The 26,924-nt window shown below is 35.9% G+C and overlaps 1 protein-coding gene across 1 annotated transcript in view; it reads right to left on the bottom strand.

The window, feature by feature from the left end:
- Window positions 1-26,924, bottom strand: part of TBC1D32 (TBC1 domain family member 32) — a 176,008-nt gene that overhangs the window by 125,060 nt on the left and 24,024 nt on the right. The window contains exons 7-14 of the mRNA XM_024759058.1: window positions 26,820-26,881; window positions 26,114-26,258; window positions 23,683-23,742; window positions 16,923-17,013; window positions 13,609-13,749; window positions 11,040-11,132; window positions 6,308-6,450; window positions 4,580-4,707 (exon numbers count right to left, since the gene is read on the bottom strand). Coding sequence (XP_024614826.1) covers window positions 4,580-4,707; window positions 6,308-6,450; window positions 11,040-11,132; window positions 13,609-13,749; window positions 16,923-17,013; window positions 23,683-23,742; window positions 26,114-26,258; window positions 26,820-26,881 — 863 coding nt within the window. The remainder of the gene's footprint in view (window positions 1-4,579; window positions 4,708-6,307; window positions 6,451-11,039; window positions 11,133-13,608; window positions 13,750-16,922; window positions 17,014-23,682; window positions 23,743-26,113; window positions 26,259-26,819; window positions 26,882-26,924) is intronic.

Raw genomic sequence — 26,924 nt, 5'->3', positions numbered from 1 at the left:
AACCACATTTAATTTTTTTTAATTTAAAAGCAAATAAAAGTTACAACTCAGTTCTGTCACACTAGCCATATGTTAAGTGCTCAACAGCCATAAGTGTCTAGTGGTAATGTTACTAGACAGTTCAGATCTAGAACATTCCATCATCACATAAAGCTCTATTGGACAAAGCTGCTCTGAAGAAGGTAAGCCTAAGAGGCTCCGAGCTGGAAGCCAGGCATAGCTGAGGAGAGCCATGAGGTGCCCAACTAGACAGGGAGTTCGAGAGGGGCTGAAGTCAGCATTCTGGGCCACAAGGGCCCCTCCCCAACTAAACTACAGGATCTGGGAAGCCAGGCATGGAAAACCTGGCCCATTTGACAAGCTTAAAACATATCAAACCAAGTATTCTTAGAAAGTAAAAATCACTATCAAAATAAATCCAAGAACATCTCCTATGTAACGAAAAAGATCAAAAAGGCAGGACTACGAGGGAAAAGCTAAGGGACCCAGAGGATCACACCTGGAAATTCAACATCCAATTCACAGGAGCACCAAAAAGAGAAAACAGAAGCAGAGAAAGTGATCAAACTCACAACAGAAGCAAAGTCCCCTGTGCCAAAGAATGCAAGTCCTCTCCCTAACATTGTCCAGCTAATGCCTGAGAAAAGGAAAAAAGGCCCAGTGTCATACCCTCAAGAAACATCAGGTCCTGGAAAGTTTCAGAGGTAAAAAAGCCTCCTGGGGACTTCCCTGGTGGCGCAGCGGTTAAGAATCCACCTGCCAATGCAGAAGACACGGGTTCGAGCCCTGGTCCGGGAAGATCCCACATGCCGCGGAGCAACTAAGCCCGTGCGCCACAACTACTGAGCCTGCGCTCTACAGCCTGCGAGCCACAACTACTGAAGCCCATGCGCCTAGAAGCCTGTGCTCCACAACAAAACAAGCTATCGCAATGAGAAGCCCGCGCACCGCAAGCAAGAGCAGCCCCCGCTCACCGCAACTAGAGAAAGCCCATGCAGCAACGAAGACCCAATGCAGCCAAAAATAAATAAATAAATAAAGTTCATCACTTTACTCCTTTGTAGTGGATACTATAAAAAAAATTTTTTTTAAAAAGGCTCCTGAGAAAGAAACTCAGCCATGGAACTTGGCAATAGTGGATGCAGGAAGGCAATGTAACAATGTTTCCAGTCTCCCCACCTAGCCAAGCTATCAACCAACTATGAAAATGTATTTATTCTGTTCAAAGGTAGGAGTTCAGAAAGCTTACCTTCTACAAAACGTGTTAAGTACTTGAACACAAGGCACAAGCCCACTTTTTATACGGCACATGTGCACACACTAAAAGCTAACTAACCCTTACTGCCTCACATGTAGTAACTGGCTTAAAGTGTTGACAGCCCTGTGAGTCAGGTAGTGCTGATTATCCCTAATTCACAGGTGAGGAATGACTGAGCGGTGGAGCTAGGATGTGAACCCAAGTAGTCTGAACCAGGGCTCGTGTGACTAACCCTCACTTAGTGCTGCCTCTCAATTTAGTTACTAATGCTCCGTTCCTCCTTCCCAAGTTCACTGTCCGGAGTATGTGTTACTTTTGTATAGCAGAGAAAAGAAATTTTTCATTAGTGCAAAATAGGTCAAAAAGAAAAAAAAAGAAAAAACCACTTCTCTTATACTAAATCAAAGTTATCGAAATCCAAGCCTCAAAGTCTCCATCTGTATAATGAAGATGACCACAGAGGCCCCCTCCTTAGCCACTGTGAGGATTAAACGGTGACCCAAGAAAAGACCTTGGTCTTGTTGCGTGACTATTATCAGAAAGACAGTATGTTCCCAGATGTAAACAGATTAAAACACACGATGGAAAAAAAAAATAACAGATGGCAGAAAAAGTGTGGAACACACACAAAAAAGGAAGAATAAAGGCAAAACAGAAAACAGTAACAAATACGGTAGATATTAATCCAATCATATCAAATCACTCTAAATGACAAGAATCAATTAAAAGACAGACTGTCAGACTAGATAAAAAAACAAGACTCAGTTATGTGGTATCTATAGAAGTGCATTTTAAATATAATGACAAAGATAGATTAAAAGTAAAGGGATGAAGGGGCTTCCCTGGTGGCGCAGTGGTTGAGAGTCCGCCTGCCGATGCAGGGGGCACGAGTTCGTGCCCCGGTCCGGGAAGATCCCACAGGCCACGGAGTGGCTGGGCCCATGAGCCATGGCCGCTGAGCCTGCGCATCCGGAGCCTGTGCTCCGCAATGGGAGAGGCCACAACAGTGAGAGGCCCGCGTACCCCAAAAAAAAAAAAAAAAAAGTAGAGGGATGAAGAAAGACATATGCTGACAATCAAGAGAAAGCTGGAGTAGCTATATTAATTTCAGACTTCACAGCAAGGAAAATTATGCAAAGGGCACATTACATAATAAAGGGGGTCAATTTTCCAAAAGGACATAACGATCCTTCATGTGTATGCACCCAATAGTATCGAAATACATGGAGCAGAAACTAACAGAAATGCAAGGAGAAAAAGATGAATTCACTGATATAGTCTGAAATTTCAACACCCCTCTGTCAGTAACTGACAGATCCAGCATGAAGCTAGTAAGGACATAGCTGAACACCACCAACTACCAACAGTACATAACTGGTATGTATAGAATACTTCAATAGCAGAATATACATTTTTCTCAAGCTCACATAAGACATAACATTCACTAAGAGACCACATTCTGGGTCATAAAACACATTTTAACAAATTAAAAATATAAATCATACAAAATATACTCTCTGACCCATAAATAACTCAGAGGTCAAAGAAGTCTCCAGAGATGTTTAAAAATATTTTGAACTGGGCTTCTCTGGTGGCGCAGTGGTTGAGAGTCCGCCTGCCGATGCAGCGGACACGGGTTCGTGCCCCGGTCCGGGAAGATCCCACATGCTGCGGAGCGGCTAGACACGTGAGCCATGGCCGCTGAGCCTGCGCGTCCAGAGCCTGTGCTCCGCGACGGGAGAGGCCACAACAGTGAGAGGCCCACGTACCGAAAAAAACAAAAGATGGACAAAAATATTTTGAACTAATGAAAATGAAAACACAACTCAATTGTCAGATGCAGCAAAAGCAGTGCTTAGAGGGAAATTTATATCATTGAATGTACATATTAGAAAGAAAACCTAAAATTCAATAATCTAAGCTTTCACCATGGAAAATGAAACTAAATCCAAAAGGAAGAAGACAATAAAAACTAGAGCAGAAATCAGTCAAATTAAAAACAGGAAATGAACAGAGGGGGGGAAAGCTAGTCTTTTAAAAAGATCAGTAAAATTGAAAAGCCTCTAGACAGGTTAGAGGCGAAAAAGAAAAAGTAGAAGCAAATTAACATCAGAATTAAGAGGGGCTGTCTCTACTAATCCCATAGACTTTATAAGGGTAATAAAGCAATACTGTAAAAAAAAAAAACAAAAAACAAAACCTCTATGCCCACAAATTTAAAACTTAGATAAGTGGACCAATTCCTTGAAAGACACAACCTGCCAAAATTCTAACAATCTGAACAAACCCAAATCTATTAAAGAAATAGAATAAATAATGATCTTCCTAAACAGAAAACACCACACCCAAATAGGTACACTGGTGAATTCTATCAAACATTTAAGAAATTATGCCAAATCTCTTCCATAAGATAGACGCAGAACACTTCCTAACTTATGAGACCAGCATTTTACAGTAAGGCCAAAGATCACAAAAACTACAAACCAATCTCTCTCACAAACACAGACAAAAATCCTCTACTAATATTAGCAAATCAAATTTAACAATGTTTAAAAACAATTATTCTAGGTATGCAAAGCTGGTCCAATATTCAGAAAGTTAATTAATGTAATCTACCACTTCAACAGGATAAAAGAACACTCACTGTGGTGTTATTTATGAAGGCAAAATCCTAAACAAACTTGATATCCAATAATTGGACAGAAGTTTGAATAAATTATGGTAAAGCATACAAAAAAGTATCATAGAGCTATTAAAAATGTTTCATTCACCTAGGAAGATGCTTTGGTTACACACAAAAAAACTGCAGAGTAATGTATACACCATTTTTGAAATGAGAAAGAATTCTATAAACATGAACATATATACTTGATGCATCATTATAGGTGCAGAGAAAGTCTGGAAGCATAACCAAAATGTTACCATTGGCTAAGCCAGGAGATAGAACGGAGTAGGGGTTAGAGAAGGAAGATGTGGAAGTAGTCAGCATTTCCATTGTGTGGTTTAACTTGAAATCAATCATGTGTGGCTTTAGAAGTTGATAGAGTACAGTCCAAGGAAGCAAAAAAGATCCCATGTAGAGTGAACCCTCCTATTCTTATTTTGAAGTTGCAGACATCAAGACCTACTCTGCCTGTATAATCCATAATCCTGGTTACTCCTGCAACTTTCTGATGATCTAATGTTAGCAGTTGATCAGGAAACCTAACTATGTCTAGAATAGTTAGATTTTCATTAATATATGACAAAATTTTGGGAAACTTCAAATCAGGTATGAGAAAATATGCTAAAAAATTCCACAAATTCAAAACAGAAACATACCTTTTTTCTTCAGAAGAGCTCATATTTTCTCCATAAAGTAGTAGAATAAGTCCTTCTTCTACAGAAGCAATTCTTGCCAAAATATCAGCTACATGAATTAAAGCTGTTTCAGAGCAATTTGGAGCAGCCTGTACATTAAATATATCATATAATTTTAAGACACGCTAACATATAACAGACTAACATTCTAGGGTGGTCATGTAGTCCAATAAAGTTATATTACCACAACAAAAAAGTTGATTGTTTGGCTGTGAAATAATGTCTGAATTAAATGTGTCATTAGATTATATTCTCGTACCAGCACAGTTGATAAGGCAAATACATACACACTTTTTACCCAAACCAATTATTATTTAGACAGTTGAAAAAATTGCTATTACAGTTTTATATGTATATAATTCTAGTTGACAAATGCAGTAGCTCTTCTTTTTAGCCCTTTACTTCTCACTCACTGGGTTCCTGTATATCCGATCTAATTTTATTATACATGGTATCTAATATACTACCATCTTTTCTAAGGGATGCCATCCCTTCCTACACCTGGTTGTTGGGTCATGAGTTGTAGGTGTGACTAAGGACAGCCAATTCATGGGCTGGCAAATAGCCAATGATGTCATCTAATGAGAAAACATAGGTTGGACCAATCATATTTCCCCACTTTTGATTCTTAAAAGTACTAAAACTAGCTTTACCAGTATATACTGGTAAAGAAAGATGCCAAAAGAAAACAGAAAGTTAAAGATAGATGTATGAAGCAAAGAAGCAAACAATAGCTATGGCTCAAGATTCAGGAGTACATTTCTCAGCTCTGGTATACGGTTTACGTTTCACAATTTACTTTATGGCATTCTATAATATTCAGTTGTGCATTATGCTCTATTTGTTTCTTCTCTGCTCATCTCGTTTCCCTGAGGTGGACTAAGGTCAAAATACTTTCATTATATCTACTTACTTTCCTAGAATTCCATACTTTGTACTACATTCACATAAACGCTTAATGTTTTCTAAATGAGCAATAAATAACGAATACTTGAGTGGCTGAGCAGCTGCCCAGCCCATTGAGAGGTGGGCAAAGGGAGACGAAGCTAATAAAAACACTACAAAACACAGACATGGAAAGGCGAAAACCTGTAGCCTACTGATAAAGCTTTAAGTCATTCCCCAGAAATTTAAGTCATAAAAAGTGGAGAGATATATTAGACTGCACTAGTGGTAGTGGTACCAACTCTTCCACCTGTTAAATGTCTGACCTTAAGCAATTTGCTTCTTTCAGCCTCAGCTGTGAAGGTTAAATTATATAATGTAAGGAAATATACTGTACAACCTGTAAAGAGACATATATGTATGTTCAGAACTGGGATAATTATAAGTTTTTCTAAAGTAGTACTTGTTCTTCATGTAAAACAAAGCTGGCTCTTCAGGAAAATATTTCCAAAGGCTATACAGTTGCCATTAAAACAAACAACAAAACATTCACAAGACTCATTAGATTTGCAAAACCAATAGCTTAATATAATAACTTTAGTCCTTACAATCTAAGCCTGACCAAAACAAGTTTAAGATGTTATATGTACTTTCTCCCCACATTGTCACAACTAAAATCAACTGATTGTATAACTAAGATTTAAAATACATTTATAGGGAAAATGGTATAATACTTCAGATTATCAAATTTAGAAGTCCCACTGAATATTCACTAATATCCAATTAAGAGACTTTAATACTAACCTTAGTTCCTTTCATTAGGTTATGAATAGGTTGAAGAAGCGCCTCGATCACAGTGTTGTTATATAAACATTCAATTGCACATTCTTTTTGATCACAGAGTATACAAAGAATTTCAGTTACCATACTTGCAGGAGAGTAATTCTCTGATAAAGAAGAAGTATTTTTTGAAAATTAAAACTTAGAACATTATTATATCTTTTATTTCTGTTAACTACTGCTGTTCCAAAAAGCTCATCAAGGTTAATTAAAGGATGCCCAAAGGATGATTTATTACCAAATTATGACCTTAAACTTAAGACAATGTTAGCTTATCTTCAAGTTAATAAAAGTGAGTAAATGATAATATAAATACCAAAAGACACCATGAGATCACTTGCTGTTTGACATTAAAGCTCTGCTTGATAGTGAGAATGTGGTCTGAAACAAATTTACAACTTCTCCCCTCCTGGCAAACACCTTACTTATTGTATTCACTTTTCTTCTTTTTCTTAAAAAATAAGAGTGTCTTCAGGTGTCAAGCCTCGTAGAAAATTAGAGTCATTAAGACAAAACACAGCCAAAAAGAAGGCAGAGGAGAAACTTTAATGGAGACTAGAATACTTCTTATGTTACCATAAAACCAATGAAATGAATGAGACTTTTTAAGACTTTGTTTTAAAATATCCATAAGAAGATACAGATACAAATAAATATAATATGGGGAACAGTCCCTAAAATAAATATGGCATTTTTAGTTTCATAAATTAACATTTTCAAACACTTGAACTCCTAATATACTGAACAAAATAGTGTTTTACATGAAAATAATAAAGTTTTACAAAAGTTAGTAATGTAAGGTTGTCCTAGTAAGATACAAGACTAAAACACCAAAGTTCTTAATTTATACTACAATATTCCATACTCCATAAATACAAAGCAAATACTTGACAGAAAGGGAAAACAGAAAAGTTCAGTGATTTTTTTAACCAGCTCAAGATGAGAAATGCTGTTTGCAGTGAGAGACTACTGATGAGCATCTGACCATTATTCATTCATTCATCCAACTTTCTGCTACTTTTGAGTACTACGTAGACAAAGAAGTAAATAAGACAAATAGTTCACAAGATGGTAAACAAAGACATTATCAATTATAACAAAGGATAATATTTTTCATAAAGGAAGCATAGTATGCTGTAGGAGCATATAGCAGGGGTACCTAACCTAGTACTTTATACATGTAAATATCAATACCTTAAAGGCAGAAAAAGTATGAGAAACATTGTTAGGACTAATAGGCTGTTATAATTGTACGGATAAAACCTACCAATTGATAGATGTATTACAACACTAATATATGACCCAAATAATTTTTTTCTGTGATTCACCTGTGTTCCTCTAAGAATTTGTACCATAATTTCTAAAGTAACTTCCACGTTTAGAATGTTTGAGTCTATAAATCTGGGTGGGGGGGAGGAAGCAGGTTGTTATTAAGCGTTTTACTTTGAAAACAAACTTTTTAATTTGAATATCAATACAAGTTATCTTTTAAATGTTAACATTTTAAAAAAATTTTATAAGTCAGCCAACAGTTATAAGAATAAAAGGTATTTTTCTGAAAAAAAGAAAAGGTTTTCCTTTGCTTTATTCTTCAATAAAAGACGACCCCGAAAATAAGTACTGGATATAAGCTGAAACAAGCAAGCTGATCAAACACCCAAGAAAATATAAAGGATAGAAAATAGCAATAAAGAACACACTAGTACCTATGGAACTTATCTTAATATCGTTTAAGAACATCTTGATCTTAAACATCAGAATTCTCAGCAAAATTGGTTCTAAATAAAAATATACACCTTAAATATCAGTGAAAAAAATTAAATTTCATGGTTTACTTCCAGGACCAAGGTATTTCCTTTTTTTACTTTTTTTTTTAATAGATCTTTATTGGAGTATAATTGCATCACAATACCCTGTTAGTTTCTGCTGCACAACAAAGGGAATCAGCCATATGCCTACACGTGTCCCCATATCCCCTCCCTCTTGAGCCTCCCTCCCTTCCTCCCTAGCCCACCCCTCTAGGTCATCACAAAGTACCAAGCTGATCTCCCTGTGCTATGCTGCTGTTTCCCACCAGCCAACTATTTTACATTCGGTAGTGTATATATGTCAATGCTACTCTCACTTTGCCCCAGCTTCCCCCTCCCATCCCATGTCATCAGGTCCATTCTCTATGTCTACCTCTTTATTCCTGCCCTGCAACTAGGTTCATCAGAACCATTTCTTTTTTTTAGATTCCATATATATGCGTTGGCATATAGTAGTTCTCTCTTTCAGATGTACTTCACTCTGTATGACAGACTCTAGGTCCATCCACCTCACTACAAATAACTCAATTTTGTTCCTTTTTATGGCTGAGTAATATTCCATTGTATATATGTGCCACATCTTCTTTATCCATTGATCTGTCGATGGACATACAGATTGGTTCCATGTCCGGCTATTGTAAATAGTGCTGCAATGAACACTGTGGTACATGTCTCTTTTTGAATTATGGTTTTCTCAGGGTATATGCCCAGTAGTGGGATTGCTGGGTCATATGGTAGTTCTATTTTTAGTTTCTTAAAGAACCTCCACACTGTTTTCCATAGTGGTTGTTATCAATTTACATTCCCACCAACAGTGCAGGAGGGTTCCCTTTTCACCACACCCTCTCCAGCATTTTTTTGATAATGGCCATTCTGACCAGCGTTGAGGTGATACCTCATTGTAGTTTTGATTTGCATTTCTCTAATAATTAGTGGGTTTGAGCATCTTTTCATGTGCCTCTTGGCTGTATGCCTTCCTTGATGAAATGTCTGTTTAGGTCTTCTGCCCATTTTATAACTGGATTGTTTTCTTGATACTTGAGCTCCATAAGCTGTTTGTATATTCTGGAGATTAATCCTTTTTCTATTGTTTCATTTGCAAATATTTTCTCCCACTCTGAGGGTTGTCTTTTTGTCTTGTTTATGGTTTCCTTTGCTGTGCAAAACCCTTTAAATCCCATTTGTTTATTTTTGTTTTTATTTCTGTTACTCTAAAAGATAGGTTAAAAAAGATCTTGCTGTGGTTTATGTGTTTTTCCTATGTTTTCCTCTAATAGTTTTAATAGTGCCTGATCTTACAATTAAGTCTTTAATCCATTTGAAGTTTATTTTTGTATGGTGTTAGTGTTCTAATTTCATTCTTTTACATGTAACTGTCCAGTTTTCACAGCACCAGTTACTGAAGAGACTGTCTTTTCTCCACTGTATGTTCTTGCCTCCTTTGTCGTAAATTAGGTGCCCATATTTGCGTGGGTTTATCTCTGGGCATTCTAACCTGTACTCTTGATCTATATTTCCATTTTTGTGCCAGCACCATACTCTCTTGATTACTGTAGCTTTGTGGTATAGTTTGAAGTCGGGGAGCCTGATTCCCCCAACTCCATTGTTCTTTCTCAAGATTGCTTTGGCTATTCAGGGGTCTTTTGTGTTTCCACATGAACTGTAAGATTTTTTGTTCTAATTCTGTGAAGAATGCCATTGGTAGCTTGATAGGGATTGCAATAAATCTGTAGATTGCTTTGGGTAGTCATTTTCACAATTTTGATTCTTCCAATCCAAGAACATGGTATATCTCTCCATCTGTTTATGTCATCTTTGATTTCTTTCAACAGTGTTTAATAGTTTTCTGAGTACAAGTCTTTCACCTCCTTAGGCAGGTTTCTTCCTAGGTATTTTATTCTTTTTGTTGCAGTGGTAAATGGGAGTGTTTCCTTAATTTCTCTTTCTGATTTTTCGTTGTTGGTGTATAGGAATGCCAGAGACTTCTGGGCATTAATTTTGTATTCTGCAACCTTACCAAATTCATTGATTTGTTCTAGTAATTTTCTGCTGGCATCTTTAAGATTTTCTATGTATAGTATCACATCATCAGCAAACAGTGAGTTTTACTTCTTTTCCAACTTGTATTCCTTTTATTTCTTTTTCTTCTCTGACTGCTGTGGCTACGACTTCCAAAACTATGTTGAATAATAGTGGCAAGTGGACATCCTTGTCTTGCTCCTGATCTTAGTGGAAATGCTTTGTTTTTCACCACTGGGTATGATGTTTGCTGTGGGTTTGTCATATATGGCCTTTATTATGTTGAGGTAGCTTCCCTCTATGCCTATTTTCTGGAGAGTTTTTATCATAAATTGGTGTTGAATTTTTTCAAAAGCTTTTTCTGCATCTATTGAGATGATCATATGGTTTTTATTCCTTAATTTGTTAATGTGGTGTGTCACACTGATTTACATATACTGAAGAATCCTTGCATCTCTGGGATAAATCCCACTTTATCATGGTATATGATCCTTTTAATGTGCTGTTGGATTCTGTTTGCGAGTATTTTGTTCAGGATTTTTGCATCTATGTTCATCAGTGATATTGGTCTATAATTTTCTTTTTTTGTGATATTTTTATCTGGTTTTGGTATCAGGGTGATGATGACTTCGTAGAATGAAGTTTTTTAGAAGAGTCTGAGAAGGATCAGTGTTAGCTCTTCTCTAAATGTTTGATAGAATTCTCCTGTGAAGCCATCTGGGAGGACCAATATAATTTCTATGAATAATGCTGCATCTTAATGAAACCTCTTTACTAAACTAGGTCCATCACTCAAAACATCCAGAAAATAGAATATTTTTAGATGGTTTCTATTTCTCTATTTATAATAACAATAGAAGCAGAATTACCTAAATGACCAGGTGATGTCATCTTTGGACAACTTGGTGAGTAATAGATAAGTTGGGTAAACAGAACCAGCAGATCTGCAAGGGATACTGAATCTTCAAAAAGGAAGGAAAAAAAAAAAGTTATTTTCTAGCATATATTTACAACTTAGAAAATTTTTAACTAAGCTTCCATCCTCCTAATCTGAGGTTTCATAAAGACTGTGGTACAATTAGGGAGAAAGGGGCTATAATCCAAGATTATATCAGGAAGAATAAATTAGACATAGTAAATTAAAAGATAACAAGGGTAAATGATGCAATAGGTGCTATGTGAAGGTGTAGTTTTACCACTTACATTGAATCAATCATTTAATATAAACCAACCATAGAAAGATCTATGAATCTGATCGGGGTTGTTTCAGTTTATTCAATTAGGAGCAGTAAAATTCAGCTTAACATGTTGGTCCAGCTAACTTACCTATATAGCACTGTAGAATAGAGGTTAGCAAACCTTGACCAGATAGTGAATAGTGTAGGCTTTGTGGCCAGTCTGTCACAAAGATTCAGCTTTGCTCTTGATGCACTAAAGTAGCCATAGACAATTTGCAAATGAATGAGTGTGGCTATTTTCCAAAAAAAATTTATGTATGCTGAAATTTGAATTTTATATATTTTTTCCCCATCACACATTAAGTTTTCCCAATAATTTAAGAATATACAAGCTAATCTTAGCTCAAAAACCATACAGAACAGAGTATCAGATTTGGTCTACGGGCTGTAGTTTACCAACATCTGTTATAGAAGCTTACATAAAAAATTTCTGGTGAAAGCACATGTGAATTAAAAGTGAATGCTGACCTATACTAAATACAGTAGGATAGATGTCTCAAAACTGAGTTTTGAGATGATCTGTGACATCTGATAGGCCAAAATGTTGCTGTCAAAAGTCAATTAAAAATGCTAAATAAGTGGGATGATAGACATAAATTTAAGTTAAACACCTGAAACATCACAAATATAATCTTTCTATTTCTACAAAGTTAACAATATCCTATACAACGGCAGCTCTTTTCTTGAAAGTCATTTCTCTGTGTGCCCACTATACATAGGATTATATGGCAGTACCACATAAAAGTACATAAAACAGTTTTTCTTAAGGAGTTCACAATCAACTTAACCATGGAGAAAAGGTTTAAGTAAAACAACTAGGAAACAGTATAAAATGTTCAAAATGAAGATACTTTATAACAGGAATGGGCATATATAGCCATCATATCCTAATTTTGTAAGGCCTGCAAGCTAAGAATGATTTTTTCCATTTTTAAAAGGTGTGTAAAACATGTCAGGGTCCTCAAAACCATTCCCAGATTCACTAGGAAGACTCAGAATTAAACATACAGTACCCCCAGCTATGATTTATTACAACAAAAGGAAACAAAGTAAAACCAAAGGGAAAAGGCACATAGGGTGAAATCAAGAGCAAACCAGGTACAACTGTCCAAGAGTCCTCTCCCAAGGAATCACACAGAATACACTTAATTCTTCCAACAACAAGTTGTGACAACACATGTGAAATGCTGTCTACCAAGGAAGGTCATTAGAGAGTCAATGTGCAAAGTTTTTTATTGGAGACTGATCGTATACATAAGCACTCTCTGCCCAATACATACCAGGATTCCAGACACCCAGAAGGAAAGCAGGTTTTCAGCTTAAAACACATTGTTTAAGAGTGGCTCACTGTGCCTAAAATGTTATTAGTTCTGGCAACAGTGAAAAATCCAAGTTCCTAGATGCCAGCCAAAGTCCAGCCTTGCAAGCAGCCCTTTCTAAGGATAGTGGTCTCTTGCCTAATGCGTTAACTTTTTTGCACATGCATGCGTGTGCATATATACACACACGAAGAATATGCAACAGAGACAGTATTTGGCCCAAAAAGCCCAAAATATTTATTATCTGGCACTTTACAGGCAAAGTTTGCTGATCTCTACTCTGTACTATATTCCTAGAATAGACAAAAGTTTTAAGGAAAGTAAGGAAGACAACTAACAGCATGTGAATTCTGAAGGAGAAAACTTTAAAAATGGGACTTAGGGTAACAATAATATAGTAATATATCATATGGTACAGGGCTTTGCAGTTTATAAAATACTATTCCCAAACCTCTTCTCTGTGATCATCTCAAATATTCCCTGAGTCCAGCACTGATATTCTAGTTTTTACAGATAAAGAAACAAATAGTTCAGTGACTTGCCCAAAGATCTCAGCTAGTTTTTAGGGGAACCAGAACTTAAACAAGGACTTCCAGCTCTGTATCCAGATTTGGATCATCCAGTATATCTAGGATTTTGAAGGTCAGAGAAAAAATAAGGAAAACATTAAAGACAGGGAAAATAAAATTATACATATAGGAAGAAGTACATACTGAAAAACAAAAAAAAATAATAACACTTCAAGATATGTAAGCCTGTCAGCAAAACAAAAGGTATGTTGCTCAGTACCCTAGGAGAGACCAAGCCAAACCTCTAAATTTTAAAAATCCATAGCACAAATCTTACCATACCTGAACATATTCATATCTAATTGCACTTACCTTTTCTATTCTTCAGCTTTATAGGAAATAGCTTTCTGCCTTGTGTATAGATCAATAATCTTCCTAAAAGGCACAGTGAGTGAATGAAATAAATATATTGTAATTCTTGTCCTGAGTAGTAGAAAGTTTCCTGCTTATTCCCTTAAAAGAAAAACAATTACATTTGTTTTAATGCCATTATATTTTACAGTAGTTATTTCATTAAACAAGCCTGAATATTAAACAAGGCTGCAGTCTATAATGGAGACACTCGGTGTAAGTTTTTTTAAACATTCTTTACTGTTTCCCAAGAGACTTTAACACACCTAAATCTGAAGAAAAGCATTCATAATAAAATTTGTCAAACCTCAGAAAAGTACAACATGCATACAGTGTTCATTCTAAAACAAACACCATAAGATTGTTAGTTATCTCTCATTATAAAGATACTTCAAGTTAAGGAAGAAAGGAATATAAAACATTACTTATTGTTTAATTCTACCAATTAAAAGCCAGTACTACAAACGATATTTACAACCATGTTTGCAAAAGAAATTACAATCTCTAAAATATAGACTCCTTCTAACATATGTCATTTATTCACTCAGTCATCCATACAGTTGAGATCTATTGAGTACCTCTTTAATTTAAGACCCTGAACTATTTGCTGGTGTCAAAAACCAAGAAGCAGCATGAAACTGGGCTTCCAATTCAGAGTACGGCAAACAGCCTGATACACATAGAGCATAGCGAGGACAAGTAGGAGAAACAAAAGCTAGAGGGTAGCTGCAGCAGATCACATAGGACTGAGCTGCAGAAAGAGTATGGGCTTTATTATAGAGGCAATTGGGATGATATTAAAGGGTTTCAAGCAGGAAAGGAATCAAACATGCATGTGGAAAACTGACTCTGATGGCAACATGGAAAGGTGAATGGAAGGTGGCCAAGGCTTAAAGTAAGACTCATTAGGAAAATCATGAACAAAAACCTCCATAAGAGAAAAGAATGGAGAACAGCAGACAAATGTTTAAGGAACTGAAATCAATATGCCTTAGCCAGAATTACATGCAGACCATGAAAAGATTAAAAAATTTCTCAAGTTCCTAACTCAAATATCTGTGTACATAGTAAATTCTTCTTCTATTTAATTCTGAAGAAAAAATGTTTAGAAAGAGAATAGTGATTTCAGTCCTTGATATTTTAATATTGAAGCTGCCATGGATCTTCCAGATAGAATACTAAATATAATGAGTACATTGGTCTGGAATTCATGAAAGCAGTATAGACTTAAATATTTTAGAGTCATCACTTATATATATAAATATGTAATATTTGAAACCATGAGAGTGAATGGGCTCCTTCAAGAAAGAACAGGTAGACTAAGCTGAAAAAAAAAATAAAAGGCAAAACTTTTGTGAGCACAGACATATAAAGAAAAGAGCCTTTCAAGTGACTAAGAAAAACTTATTAGATGAGAATGAAGAAATCAAAGAATGGTACTAGGAAGATGAGGGAAAGGGTCAAGAGAGGCGAATGCTATAAAATGAGGGCAAGAAAGAAGAGAAAGTTAATAATGGGAAGATCACTGAACCATAGAAATAAAAGCCTCATTTCCATGGTTGAGAAGTGAATAGGCGGTAAAGAAATGGGACCTGGGTATATATTAAACACTTGGAAGGCCTTTTCTCTTAAGGGAAGCAGAGAGATGTGAGGTACATATGAACTTGCTCAGTTTTTTATATGAAAGATATGAGTAGGTTTAGAGAATGCAAGGAAAGGTACCAACAGAAGGGGAGACAAAACAAATGAAGCAATGTCCTGGTTCTTAAAAAAAAAAAAACAAAAACACCAGATGCAAACAGAATCAAGAACAGTCGAATAGATCAATCTGGAATGGAAGGATTACTCTTCATTGTAGCCTGGAGAAGGGAATACTGATAAGGGCATATAAATATGCATCTGTAGGCATAGATGCAGGACATTTGGGGATTTCATATCCAAAATGTTCCATTTTTCTCAGTAAAGTAGGATGCAAGGTTTTCTGGAGAGTAAAGTAGGCAGGAACAAGGCAGGGGGTTTTGATGGGACTGGTGGAACACTGAAGAAAGAATATCTAAGTTGATTCCAAAGCAACACAAAGAGCCACGGAAGCCAGAGAAATACATCAGTGCACCATCAATTTAACGTTACAATGCTCTCTGTTCAATTTTCTGAGGACCAGAGATGATCTAAAGTTGAGTAAGTGCAGGCAGGAAACTCTGAAAGAAAGCAAGAATTTTGAAAGAAATGTCAAAAGAATGCAGTGAAGCACCCAGAGGTCTTCACTAGATAGGGAAAAAATCAAAGCCATGAAGTGCTGGGAGAGTGGTAGAGGGAAAAAAAAGCTAGATACAACATTTTAATACTAGAGTAGAAAAATTTATGAATTTACAGATGATAGAACATGTATATCAACTTATATACCTTTTTTGTCTCTCGAAGTTCTGGCTTCTGTACTTTCTCCTCTACTACAAAATACTTATCTATTGAAACCTGTTAATAATTGGTCTTTGACCATTTTCCTTGAGTTAAGAATTTACTCAGGGATAAAGAAAATTATAAGATATCTTCATATTCTCAAAGAACTTAATATTTGCTTAGAGAAGTGACATAAAATAGAATGATAAAAGACATCAAATTCACATGGCAAGTTGTGTGACGTAAGCAAAAGGGCAATAAAAAGTCACACTAGGCAAAGGAAGCTTCCTGAAAACAGTTTATTCTTTCACAATAAGATTTATATCATTGTAGGGGATTATGGATAGTGACAGCTGGAGTAGGAATAACAAAGTATACAGGCACTGGCATGCCTTCTAAGACAAGATTCACTTTAATCAATAACTAGATATGAGATTGGATAGATATATTAGGGCCAGATTATGAAATAACTAGGATATTTTAGCTCAGACTGAGGATAAGCAGAGAAGAATCACAGAGTTGGGTGAAGTGTCCAATAATAAGACAGTATTTTATAAAACAGAAACTTTCCTCCCACTAAAATGCATAAATGGCTGATACATTCATTCTTTCTTCCTCTAGTGTATTACTGCAGCAGAACACACTAGGACATACACCGTGGTATGAACTGAAGAACTGCAGACGGTAAGATTCACTACAATAACCTCAAATGTAGATCGGCTATAAAAAGTCATCATTATGGTATATCTTAAATTTGTGGAAAGTATTTTATATTAGCAAAAGCAATCTAATTTATCATGATATTAAAAATAAATTACTAAGCTGTTTTTATTAACAAAATTTACCATTTTTAAAATGTAACAAAATATCATACTTACCACAAGGCTTTGAATGTCCCAAAACCTCATCAGCTTTCATGGTCTTACACAACTCAAAGTACTGAACACACTGCTGAACTGCTGTAGTTATCTAATAAAATAATAGCTTATTAATTCCAGAAGTTTAAGTCCACAAGTCCATGTATTAAAAGAAGTTAGTCAAGGCTATAAAACATGCTGGGAAAATATCTAAGAAAAATATTCAGAAAATCTAGAATAGCACCTTTCCAGGCCATTAAAGCTCAGTCTCCCCAGTTACATTTTAACTATGGCATCATTCTGGGAAACACAGAAAATATTTGTAAACCAACAAATATAACGTCACAATGTTGGTATCTAGGCAAAAATACAACTGTACTTTACATTTTATAGTGAAAGATGCAAAAATTCTGGCCATGACTTTAAAAATTATCTTGCCAATATCCCCAGTTCCCTTGCCTTTGAGTCTTTTCTTCCTACTTAGCCAGCAAAATGTGAACTGGATCTAGCCTTCATTTCTATCTTAGATACCAGAATTGCTAAAAACTATAAAAAAATCTCAACCCAAAGAACAGTCATAAAAATTGACCTCCAACTTCTATACCCAGCGATTCTCTGTTAGTCTTTATTCTACCTCCTTCTCCCATTCTCCTCAAGCAGAGATTTCTGATCTCCTCCCTTTCTTCTGCACCTACATACTTCCTGTAGATGCCCTCTCATTCTAACTCTCGAATAAAATAGAGGCCACCAGTGAGACAAGGAGTGATAACTGTTAGATCTGGTAATAAGAAGGTTTTTGGTGACCTTGAAAAGATCATTTTCAGGGGAGTTTGGGGAATAAAACTAACTATAAGGAATAGGAATGGAAAACATAAAGGCAGCTATAGTATAATTTTCATTTACAAGAAGGCTGGTTGTAAAAGAAAAAAATGAGTAAAACATAGGGGTGGGATCTTACAGTCAAGAATGAATTCCTCAGGTTGAAAGGATACGGTCATAATGAAGTAAATAGAAAGTCTGACTATGCAGGAGAGAAAGGATAATTGACAGAAAGGTGTCTAAGAGCAGGAGCAGCTAGGACCTAAGTGGAAGGAAGGGTTAAGCTTTAGATGGGAAAAAGATGGAGGTTGTGTGGATAGAGGCAAGTTCATAACCATGGAATCAAGGAATTGATAGATTTCCTAGTCTCATTCATTCTTATGGTCTCAGTTTCATGCAAAAGAGTTAACAGGGCAGGATTTCTATCATTAGAAAGGCCTGCTTACAAGATTGGTCCTTAACCAGCATCTGGGAACTTGGATTTCAGGAGCTTCCCCCCATTCTAAGAACTGTACCTAAACTGTACAATGTGGTTTATGCTGAACATCTGTTTTCCTTCTGGGAATGTGGAATCCCTGGTATGTAGCAGGCAGAAGGTGCCAACATGATTAACCCCCAATTTAAAAAGAATATGGGCACTGAGTCTCTAATGAGCTACCCTGGTAAACAACATTTCACATGAGCGGTCACAATTTGACACTGGAGAAATTAAGTGGAGTCCTGTGTGACCCCACTGGCAAAAAAGACTCTTGGAGGCTTATGCGTGGTATCTTCCAGACTTCACCCAATGCGCCTCTTCCCTACACTAGTTTTGCTTTGTATCTTTTTTCTGTAAGAAATCATATCTGGGAGTACAACTATGTGCTGACTCATATAAGTGCTCCCAGTAAATCATCAAATCTGGGGGTGGGCTTAGGGAACCCCCTTCCATATCTATGTCTTATCTAAATCAAACTTTAGGATCCAGATCAATAAAATGAAACTTCCCCCCAGAAATCTGGATCTCAAACTCGATATGACCAAAGAATGATAGACATTCAAATGAGTAAGTCCTCACCAAAACCCCTTTCAAAAAGCCAAGTCCTCTAAAACCTACACTCTAAATACAGTACTCCTGAGTCCACCCATTTATCCCAATACACTGTCATAGCCTTAATTCATGTTTCCATCATCTTTTGCTTGGATTACTGCAAAGCCTCTTAGGGGAGAAGTATTGAAGTAAAAACTATCTCCACCTAGCACCTTCAGCCCATTTTCCAAATTTTCCAAAGCCCTAATATGATATTACTTCAGTACATGAAAATCTATCAGTGGCTCACTAAACCTCCAGAATAAAGGCCAATCTCCTAAATTTGACAAGAAGAACTTTTTAATGATCTAACATTAGTCTTATTCCTCTCATCCTCCAGATGTCCCCCTCTGCAGCCACACACACACGCACAGAGAAATACATTTACCTGTGTAAAAGTCTGTCACCAAAAGCCAGTTCAACATGTGACCAGTCAAATGACCAGTTCATTAAAAGCAAATCCACTAAAAATCTCACCAGTCAATGCACACCAACTGAACTTGAAACACATTCAAACCTGAAATTAACAACAAACTCATTTTTATCTGCAAAAGGGAAAGGGCTTAAGATTCCCCTTAAGTAGCTCTTTCCTATTTTTAATGGAATTATGAGGCCCTATCCTGCCTCATACATGAATGAAACAAACTGAGGTCAACTGGCACATCTTAAAACATCTAAGAACTTTTCAAAAAACATCATCCACTTAATATTAGCTTTCAGGGAACTGATTTTCAGGAAATTTCTCTAATACTAATTCACATTTCTCTTAGCAATCTATGTCCAGCCGTATGAAATATGTGCAGTTTCCAAGTGTACTATGTGTTTTCCAATCCCTAAAGCCTTTAAACATGCTATTCCCGTGGCCCTGAAGTATTTTCCCACCACTGCCTTAACCACCACCCCTCTTTCCCAGAATAACACCTATTCATTAATAAAAAAAATTTCCCACTATCCTTGAAAATGAGCAATTGTTCTATAGATAAAAACCAGAACCATATTTCTATATAACCATGGTTAACAGGTATCTAGAACAAGTTTAAAACCTTGTTAATCATGACATGTCAACAGATCTCAACGAACATACTTTTGTAAGCAAACCAATCAGTTAGCCCCTTTCTTCTAAAAGTCAGCCAACAACAGACACATTCCAGGAAATCTACAGTTGGCATGAACTCACTCTCACCTCTGAAAGCCCAACCTGAGTTCCAAGTTTTCCCCGAAATTTTATATTAACAATCTGCTTTGCCTAATTAAGTAAGCAATAAACTCAGTTTTATGCATTGTTTCAGATACTGAACAGTGGTCTTAACCCTCAATGATTCTGGAGCTTACATTGAGATTACCTTGAGGATTCTCATTTGGCATCATTCCATGGGGTCCTCAAAGAAGAGTGTTCACTGGGTCCCCAAGTCCCATACTTTGATAATCCTTCAGATCTGCCACCACGTGAGTCTGTCTCAACAATGATCTAAGCTTCAACTTGCTTCACTGAGTTCTCATTGCTAGATTTTATTTTCCTTGGATTTGTAATGAAATAGGTCTTTGTACAAAGTGGCCTTTTGTTTTGGAGGAGCACCATTTGCTCAATAGTTCTACTATTAACCTGCTTATTCTTCTGTGTTCATTTTGCTTTTGTTGTTATTTGTAGACTCTGAACTCCTGTCTTCTTTTGGTTTAGCTTGCATCTACTGAATATATAAAGGAGTGTTCATAGGAAACAAAAGGAGGCACAGTCCAAAAAGTCTCTAATCCAGTCAATCCAATCCAAGCCAGCCCTGAGATGAGTGGCTACCAGCAACAAACTCATGCAAAGGCAACTGGTCAAACTGCCTTGGGACTTCTACAAAAATTTCATGAGGACACTCCCTGACTTGTCAATTCTTGAAAGAGGGGAATCAATGATCATCATGTCACCAATCACACAGCCCCTCCCCAGCTTCTGCTTAGTCAGAACCTGAGACACCATTCATAAGCACACACTTTTGCCCAAAAGTATAGTGATCTGTTTCACGTTTGTCATGAGTTTATCTAAGGTGCAACCTCCTTGACAGAACTACTTCCTAGATGAACTTACTCTTAAGATCCTAATTCTTACACATAAATTGATAAATAGAAACAAAAAAATGACTTTGAAAAACTGCCATTATGGAGAACTTTTGATGTGACAAATATACTTGAGAGGCTCTAAAGAAGACAAAAGAACAAATAGCTTCTCTGAGAACTCAAAGTACTATCTCCAAGATAATCTTTCTCACTCTTTACTTCACTTCCACTCAAACCTTCAAAGACCCATTCTTCCTTGCACTCAGTTCTACTCACCTTTATCTTCACTACCCACTTAAACCCACTTCTGTTCCTTCTACTCCTTCCTGTTACTTCTTATACGTGCTCTCTTTTATTTGAGAAGGGGTAACAATCACAGAAAAAGATACATCTTAGAAGAGAGACAATCACATGATATAATACCCCCTTTAAATTGCAGGAGCAAAAAGCAGATCTAGGGCTTCCCTGGTGGCGCAGTGGTTGAGAGTCCGCCTGCCGATGCAGGGGACATGGGTTCGTGGCCCGGTCTGGGAAGATCCCACATGCCGCAGAGCGGCTGGGCCCATGAGCCACGGCTGCTGAGCCTGTGCTCCGCAACGGGAGAGGCCACAACAGTGAGAGGCCCGCGTACCGCAAAAAAAAAAAAAAAAAAAAAAAAAAAAAAAAGCAGATCTACAGTAGGTAAATTTAAATATTAAAGAGTCAAGTTGAGGGTATAAAAAGCAAGTATCCTAAACCTTAGGAAAGACAAATTTGCTGTAAAATTCAGTATTTTATTTCATACTTATTCTCCTGCACTAGGAAATATGTACTAGCCAGCTCACTTAACTGTTAACCCCTAAGATTGGCGAGGCGGGGTGGGGGAAATATAAAAAACAGTAAGGTAGGGAGAATTTAAATAACCTAGCTGTCAATATTTTTTTTAAACGACTTTAAGAGGGCAAGAAAAATAGGAAACGTACTACATAATAAAGCCATTTCAGAAGTCATTCCCTTAAGGGTAAACTGGACCAAAGATTCAAATTGTTAAAAATAATAGTTATGCTGATAGCCAAAATGCGTTTCAATCAGTACAGATATTGCTTTAAAAAACTGATAGCACATACACAAATTATTTGTTGCCCAATGCTACCTACTGAAAATGTCATATATGCCACAGACAGAACAAACTGCACAAAAGGGTAGCCACTAACCCATATTACTTTTAAATTTAAATTAATTAAAATTAAAGAATCAGTTTAGGGACTTCCCTAGTGGCACAGTCATAAAGAATATGTCTGGCAATGCAGGGGACATGGGTTTGAGCCCTGGCCTGGGAAGATCCCAGATCCCAAAGACAAATCCATGGAGTGGTCCAAAGTTCCCACTGCAGATATACAAATTTTTTTTTTTTTAAGATATACAAAATTTGATCTTCAATTCTGAAAGGAAAATAGGAACAAACACACATGGCATCCATTTTCCCCAATGTTTCTTTTCAAAAGTTGGGTTTACTTTTAAAATTATATATATACACACACACACACATACACACACACACACCATTAAAAAAAATCTCTTGATATTTTGGTAAATTTAGGAAAGCTTTAAGAGAAAATGAGGTTTAAGATGAAATCTCATGCAAGTTTGATTAATTATGAACATGAAATATTTGAACAAGTTGATAGAATATTGAAGTTGATAATGAAGTAACTATTTGTAGGCTAAGAATTGATTATAGTATAATTCACTTTCCAAATAAGGAATGGATTTTAAGAGTTAATCTACAAGAAACATTTGAAATACGTCCACTAGGGCCTATGTCATACCAACAGTTATTTGTATGTCAAACCATAAGAGGAAAAAAATTGTTCTTGGCTTTTTCTCCTTTTTCTCTTCTAGCAAGATCACTCTAGGCTCATATGGCAGCAACAAATTTCCAGTTAAAATGGGAATGAGAGAAATGTGGAAAGACTTTCAGTTTCTCTAAGGATTTTTAAATACCTATTACCTCTACAAATAAATTCCCATCCTAATATTCAACATCTCCCTCTTCTCCTTTCTGAAGCCTAATTCTCAAACACAAAACAATTATTATTCTCCTTTCAATTTATGTTCTACTACAGTCTTCCTAAAATTCACAGTTCTAGGAATCGTTCCCTTTACCTCACTCCTCAACTCAAGATTCTACCTAACTACATAGAACGTATTTATTATCTCAAAGTCATATTAGTATAACTTTAATTTCACAATTTTCTTGTTTGTCTATTAATTGCTAGACTTGCTGATTTCAGTTCCTTTCAGTGCCCAACATGTTGTTCTACTAATAACAGTAAATGCAGAAAATTTTATGAATATATTTTACAGTATTAGTTTATATTTAGTGTAACTTGAATCAATTTTTGCAAGTACAAAAGCATTTACCATTCTGAATTTTATCATGCAACTTTCAGTTAAAAGCATGGGTAAATTTTATAGAACAAACTCCCCTACAAACAACTGATCTGAATTAAACTATATGATAATATTGGGTTGGCCAAAAAGTTCATTTGGGTTTTTCCGTAATGTTACAGAAAAACCCGAGCGAACTTTATGGCCAACCCAATACTTAATATGGCTTATCCCAAAATAGCTAGTTACCAGCCCAATTTACTATGAAGTTATATATTTCCTAACTCTTATCCTGACAGTGTTTTAAGTCTCTACTTTTATCCTTTTATGTTCACAGAATGGTAGTTTAAAAGTCACATAAAAGGGGGACTGCTTCATTATCCGATATTAATTAATCACTCAACTTTGCACATTCAAGTTATTACATCATATATCTTTTTCTGATAATATTTCTCAAGATAAGAACAGAAATATACTTACCAGAAATTTATATTTCTTTTCAATAAGTCTTAGTACTGCAGTTCTGCTGTAATATGCATGCTAAAATTAGGAGTAAAATGGTATTTAATATTCAAGCTATACCATTCAAAATCTATTTTTCCTGTAACATTTCTTTAACATAAATTACACAATAACTTAGTTTAAATTATTGTAATCAGGGTAAAACACGTTTTTCTAAGTACAATGGATTATGAGCATAGCAGTCATAAGAATGAAAATTATATTAAAAACTGGAGCATTTACTGACAGACCAATAGAAAACAATCTACCCCTCAGTTGTGTCCAGTTACCATGCTAAATTACTTTAAAACCAAAAAAAAACCCATGTCTGACTACCAGTGTATGACAGAGCCTAAAGTAAAGATTAAGAAGTGAGGGTGAGGGGGTCGGGGGAGGAATCACAACTCTCACAACGAAGAGGGTACTGTACTGTTTACACATGCAGAAATCTGCCAAGGCTGAAATGCTCTGAAGGGACAGTATCTTAATCATTCTCTGCCAGTCATGTTTTAAAACTGATTCGAAGCGCCAAAAAACTCTCTCCTTAGAACTAAACATGGATGAGATTAAAATATGATTTTTATGCATTGTACAAAGGGGAAAATTTACATGAATATTACATATGTTCGATATCATTAGCCTTCAATGTAGTTTATTTTACTTTAAAAAATTAAATAATAGTCTAAAAATCTATCAAAATTCTGGGGAATAGAATTTAATTAAGTGGGGTTTGGGTTAATTGAGGGTTAATCAAAACCCTGTGTGTTTTAACCCTTGTAGCTTAAAATGTTTTAAAAAACCATTAATCTTTTTTTCAGGTTTAGTAAGAGAAACATATTGACTTACAATTAAACCATTGATCATGTTCTAAAACGAAAGCCTCACAGTACATCCCTTAGACTGGAGTTGACATACCACAACCCTCAGGCCAAATTCAGCTGCCCCCTGATATGGTAAACAATGCTTTATTGTAACACAGTCACATCCATTCATTTATATATTACCTATGGATGCTTCTGGGCTACTGAGAACTGAGTAGTTGCAACAGAAACAGAACAGCCCACAAAGCCAGAAATATTTACTGCTTGACCCTTTATGTAAAGTTTGACAACTTCTGCCTGAGATGAGTGGAGGAGAATGTGATAAATTTTAATAATACTAGAACACACTTGGGGAGCTGATTTAATAATTTTCCATTGGTTAGTTTTGCTGTAATGTGCATCATTCTCTTAAGAATCAAGTGCTGCCAATAAAAATGTTAAGTAAAAAAAAGTTAATTATAAACAGAATATGATTTGTTAAAATTCACCTGTTTAGGTCTTTTTAAAGCATACAACCACATAAAACAAAATCTTAATAGCTGTTATCTCTGAGTTATAGAATTAGAGAAATATAATTCTGCTTGTGCTTTTACATATTTTGTATATTGTCTACAATAGTGGTGTAATTTGATAATCATAAAAAAGAAAAAGGTCAAATGTCAGATGTGAGGAACAAAGGGTTCAGGTAAAATTAAGTTGAGCAAGCATCTATCAAACATATACTATATGTAGGCCAGGTAAGTGCTAAGCACCAAACAGAATTATGTTTTGGTTAACTGGGCATTATTATACAGTCTAGATAAAAGGCAAAAAAAAAAAAAAAAAAAAAAGAAAGAAAGAAAGCCGTCAGCTAGATAATGTCCAAATCATGCTCAGCAGTAAATGAACATGTTGCTGCTTTGCTTTGCATGGTTTGCATGGCAAGTCATGGTCCCATTCCCATCCTTCCCCACTGCAACAAATACAGGTTGAGAGGGACAAAGATGTAAGAACGCAGGCCAACACAGCTATGACTACTGCCAGACACAGACCACTCTTATTCAACAGATGAGGGAGGTAACAGTGTAAGAATCTTTTAATATTAGTTTCAGTTCTAAGATAGTGATCAACTCCACAGGAAGTCACCAGCATTCAGGCATTAGACACATTTTACAAACTGCAATTTCATTAAGTGGCAAATGAAGAGATGTTTTCAGACCTCTAAGCCAGAGAAAAGTGAGCATTGAACCCTTATGTTCTACCACATCTGCTTAAAAAAATTCATAGCTTTTAAACTAAGACATGATTTTGGATAGGTCATCAGTTTAATAGATTCAAATGAATTACCATTAAAATCCTTTTCTGACTCTGTCACCTAATAGGTAAACCATCTTGAGCAAGTTACTTCTCTATCCCTCAGTTGCTGCATCTGTAAAATGGGATAATAATACCACCACCTACATCATAGATTGTTATAAGAATTAAGTGAGTTAACATGTGTAAAAGTGATAGAACTCTTGGCACACAGTAAACATTCAAACAGCAGCTATTCTTTGACACAGTAGAGCAATACACAAAGAAAGGTAGTAAAACATTCCGTATTTCCTTACCATCCACTTTTTGAACCACACAGCCTTGGTATCAACCAATGCAAGAAAGTATATCGGATCCAAAATCTTTTGTGAGACAAGATGGCTTTGATCATGTTTAACTGATAATAAAGACAAAGTACTCTCCACAATTTCTTCCATATACCTTAAAGTTTGGGAAAGAAGTAATTTTTAGAAAAAAAACAAATGCTATATATATGTAATAGTGACATTTTATATTTATGGAATGATAAAGTAATAGGTAATCTTTAGAAACATTTTTTAATATTTCAGTAAATAGCAAGGGTGAAATTCACCCCCAGTTTTCTCTGCTCTAAAAACGTATGTTCTACTTCAACACTGGCTGTCCAAATTTAACTTTCCTTTTTAGACCCACAGTTACTCTTACAACCTTATTAAAAATCTTAGAACTAAAAAGGGAAAAGTTTAAAGAACATTCAAGGAACTTGACCAAAGTAGCAAAGACCAGTAATGAAAGAACCTGAAGCTACAACAGCCTCTTACCTTGTTGTGATAATTAAATGGTATAAAATGGTACTTGCATAGAGCCATTCACATAGTTAAGTAAAAAACATGAAAAGCTAAAAAATAAACTAGTAAGCCTTTCCCAACCACATAAATCAGTTAAGACCGTCTCTACTCTCTTTGAAATGTATATGGACAGTAACACTCCTAATTTTATACTGGCATAAACTAGGGGGCTTACTTTTCTGGGTGTCGAATCCAGAAAGATGGAGCCTCTTTCTGATATTCATTTAGAAGACGAACCTATAAAACAGTGCATAACCGTTCTCAAGCAGTTAGAATTCTT

This window comes from Neophocaena asiaeorientalis, unplaced genomic scaffold (genome assembly GCF_003031525.2).
Source record: "Neophocaena asiaeorientalis asiaeorientalis breed wild unplaced genomic scaffold, Neophocaena_asiaeorientalis_V1.1 scaffold5, whole genome shotgun sequence".
NCBI classification, from domain to species: Eukaryota; Metazoa; Chordata; class Mammalia; order Artiodactyla; family Phocoenidae; genus Neophocaena; species Neophocaena asiaeorientalis.
This window is presented reverse-complemented; position numbering and strand designations above follow the sequence as displayed.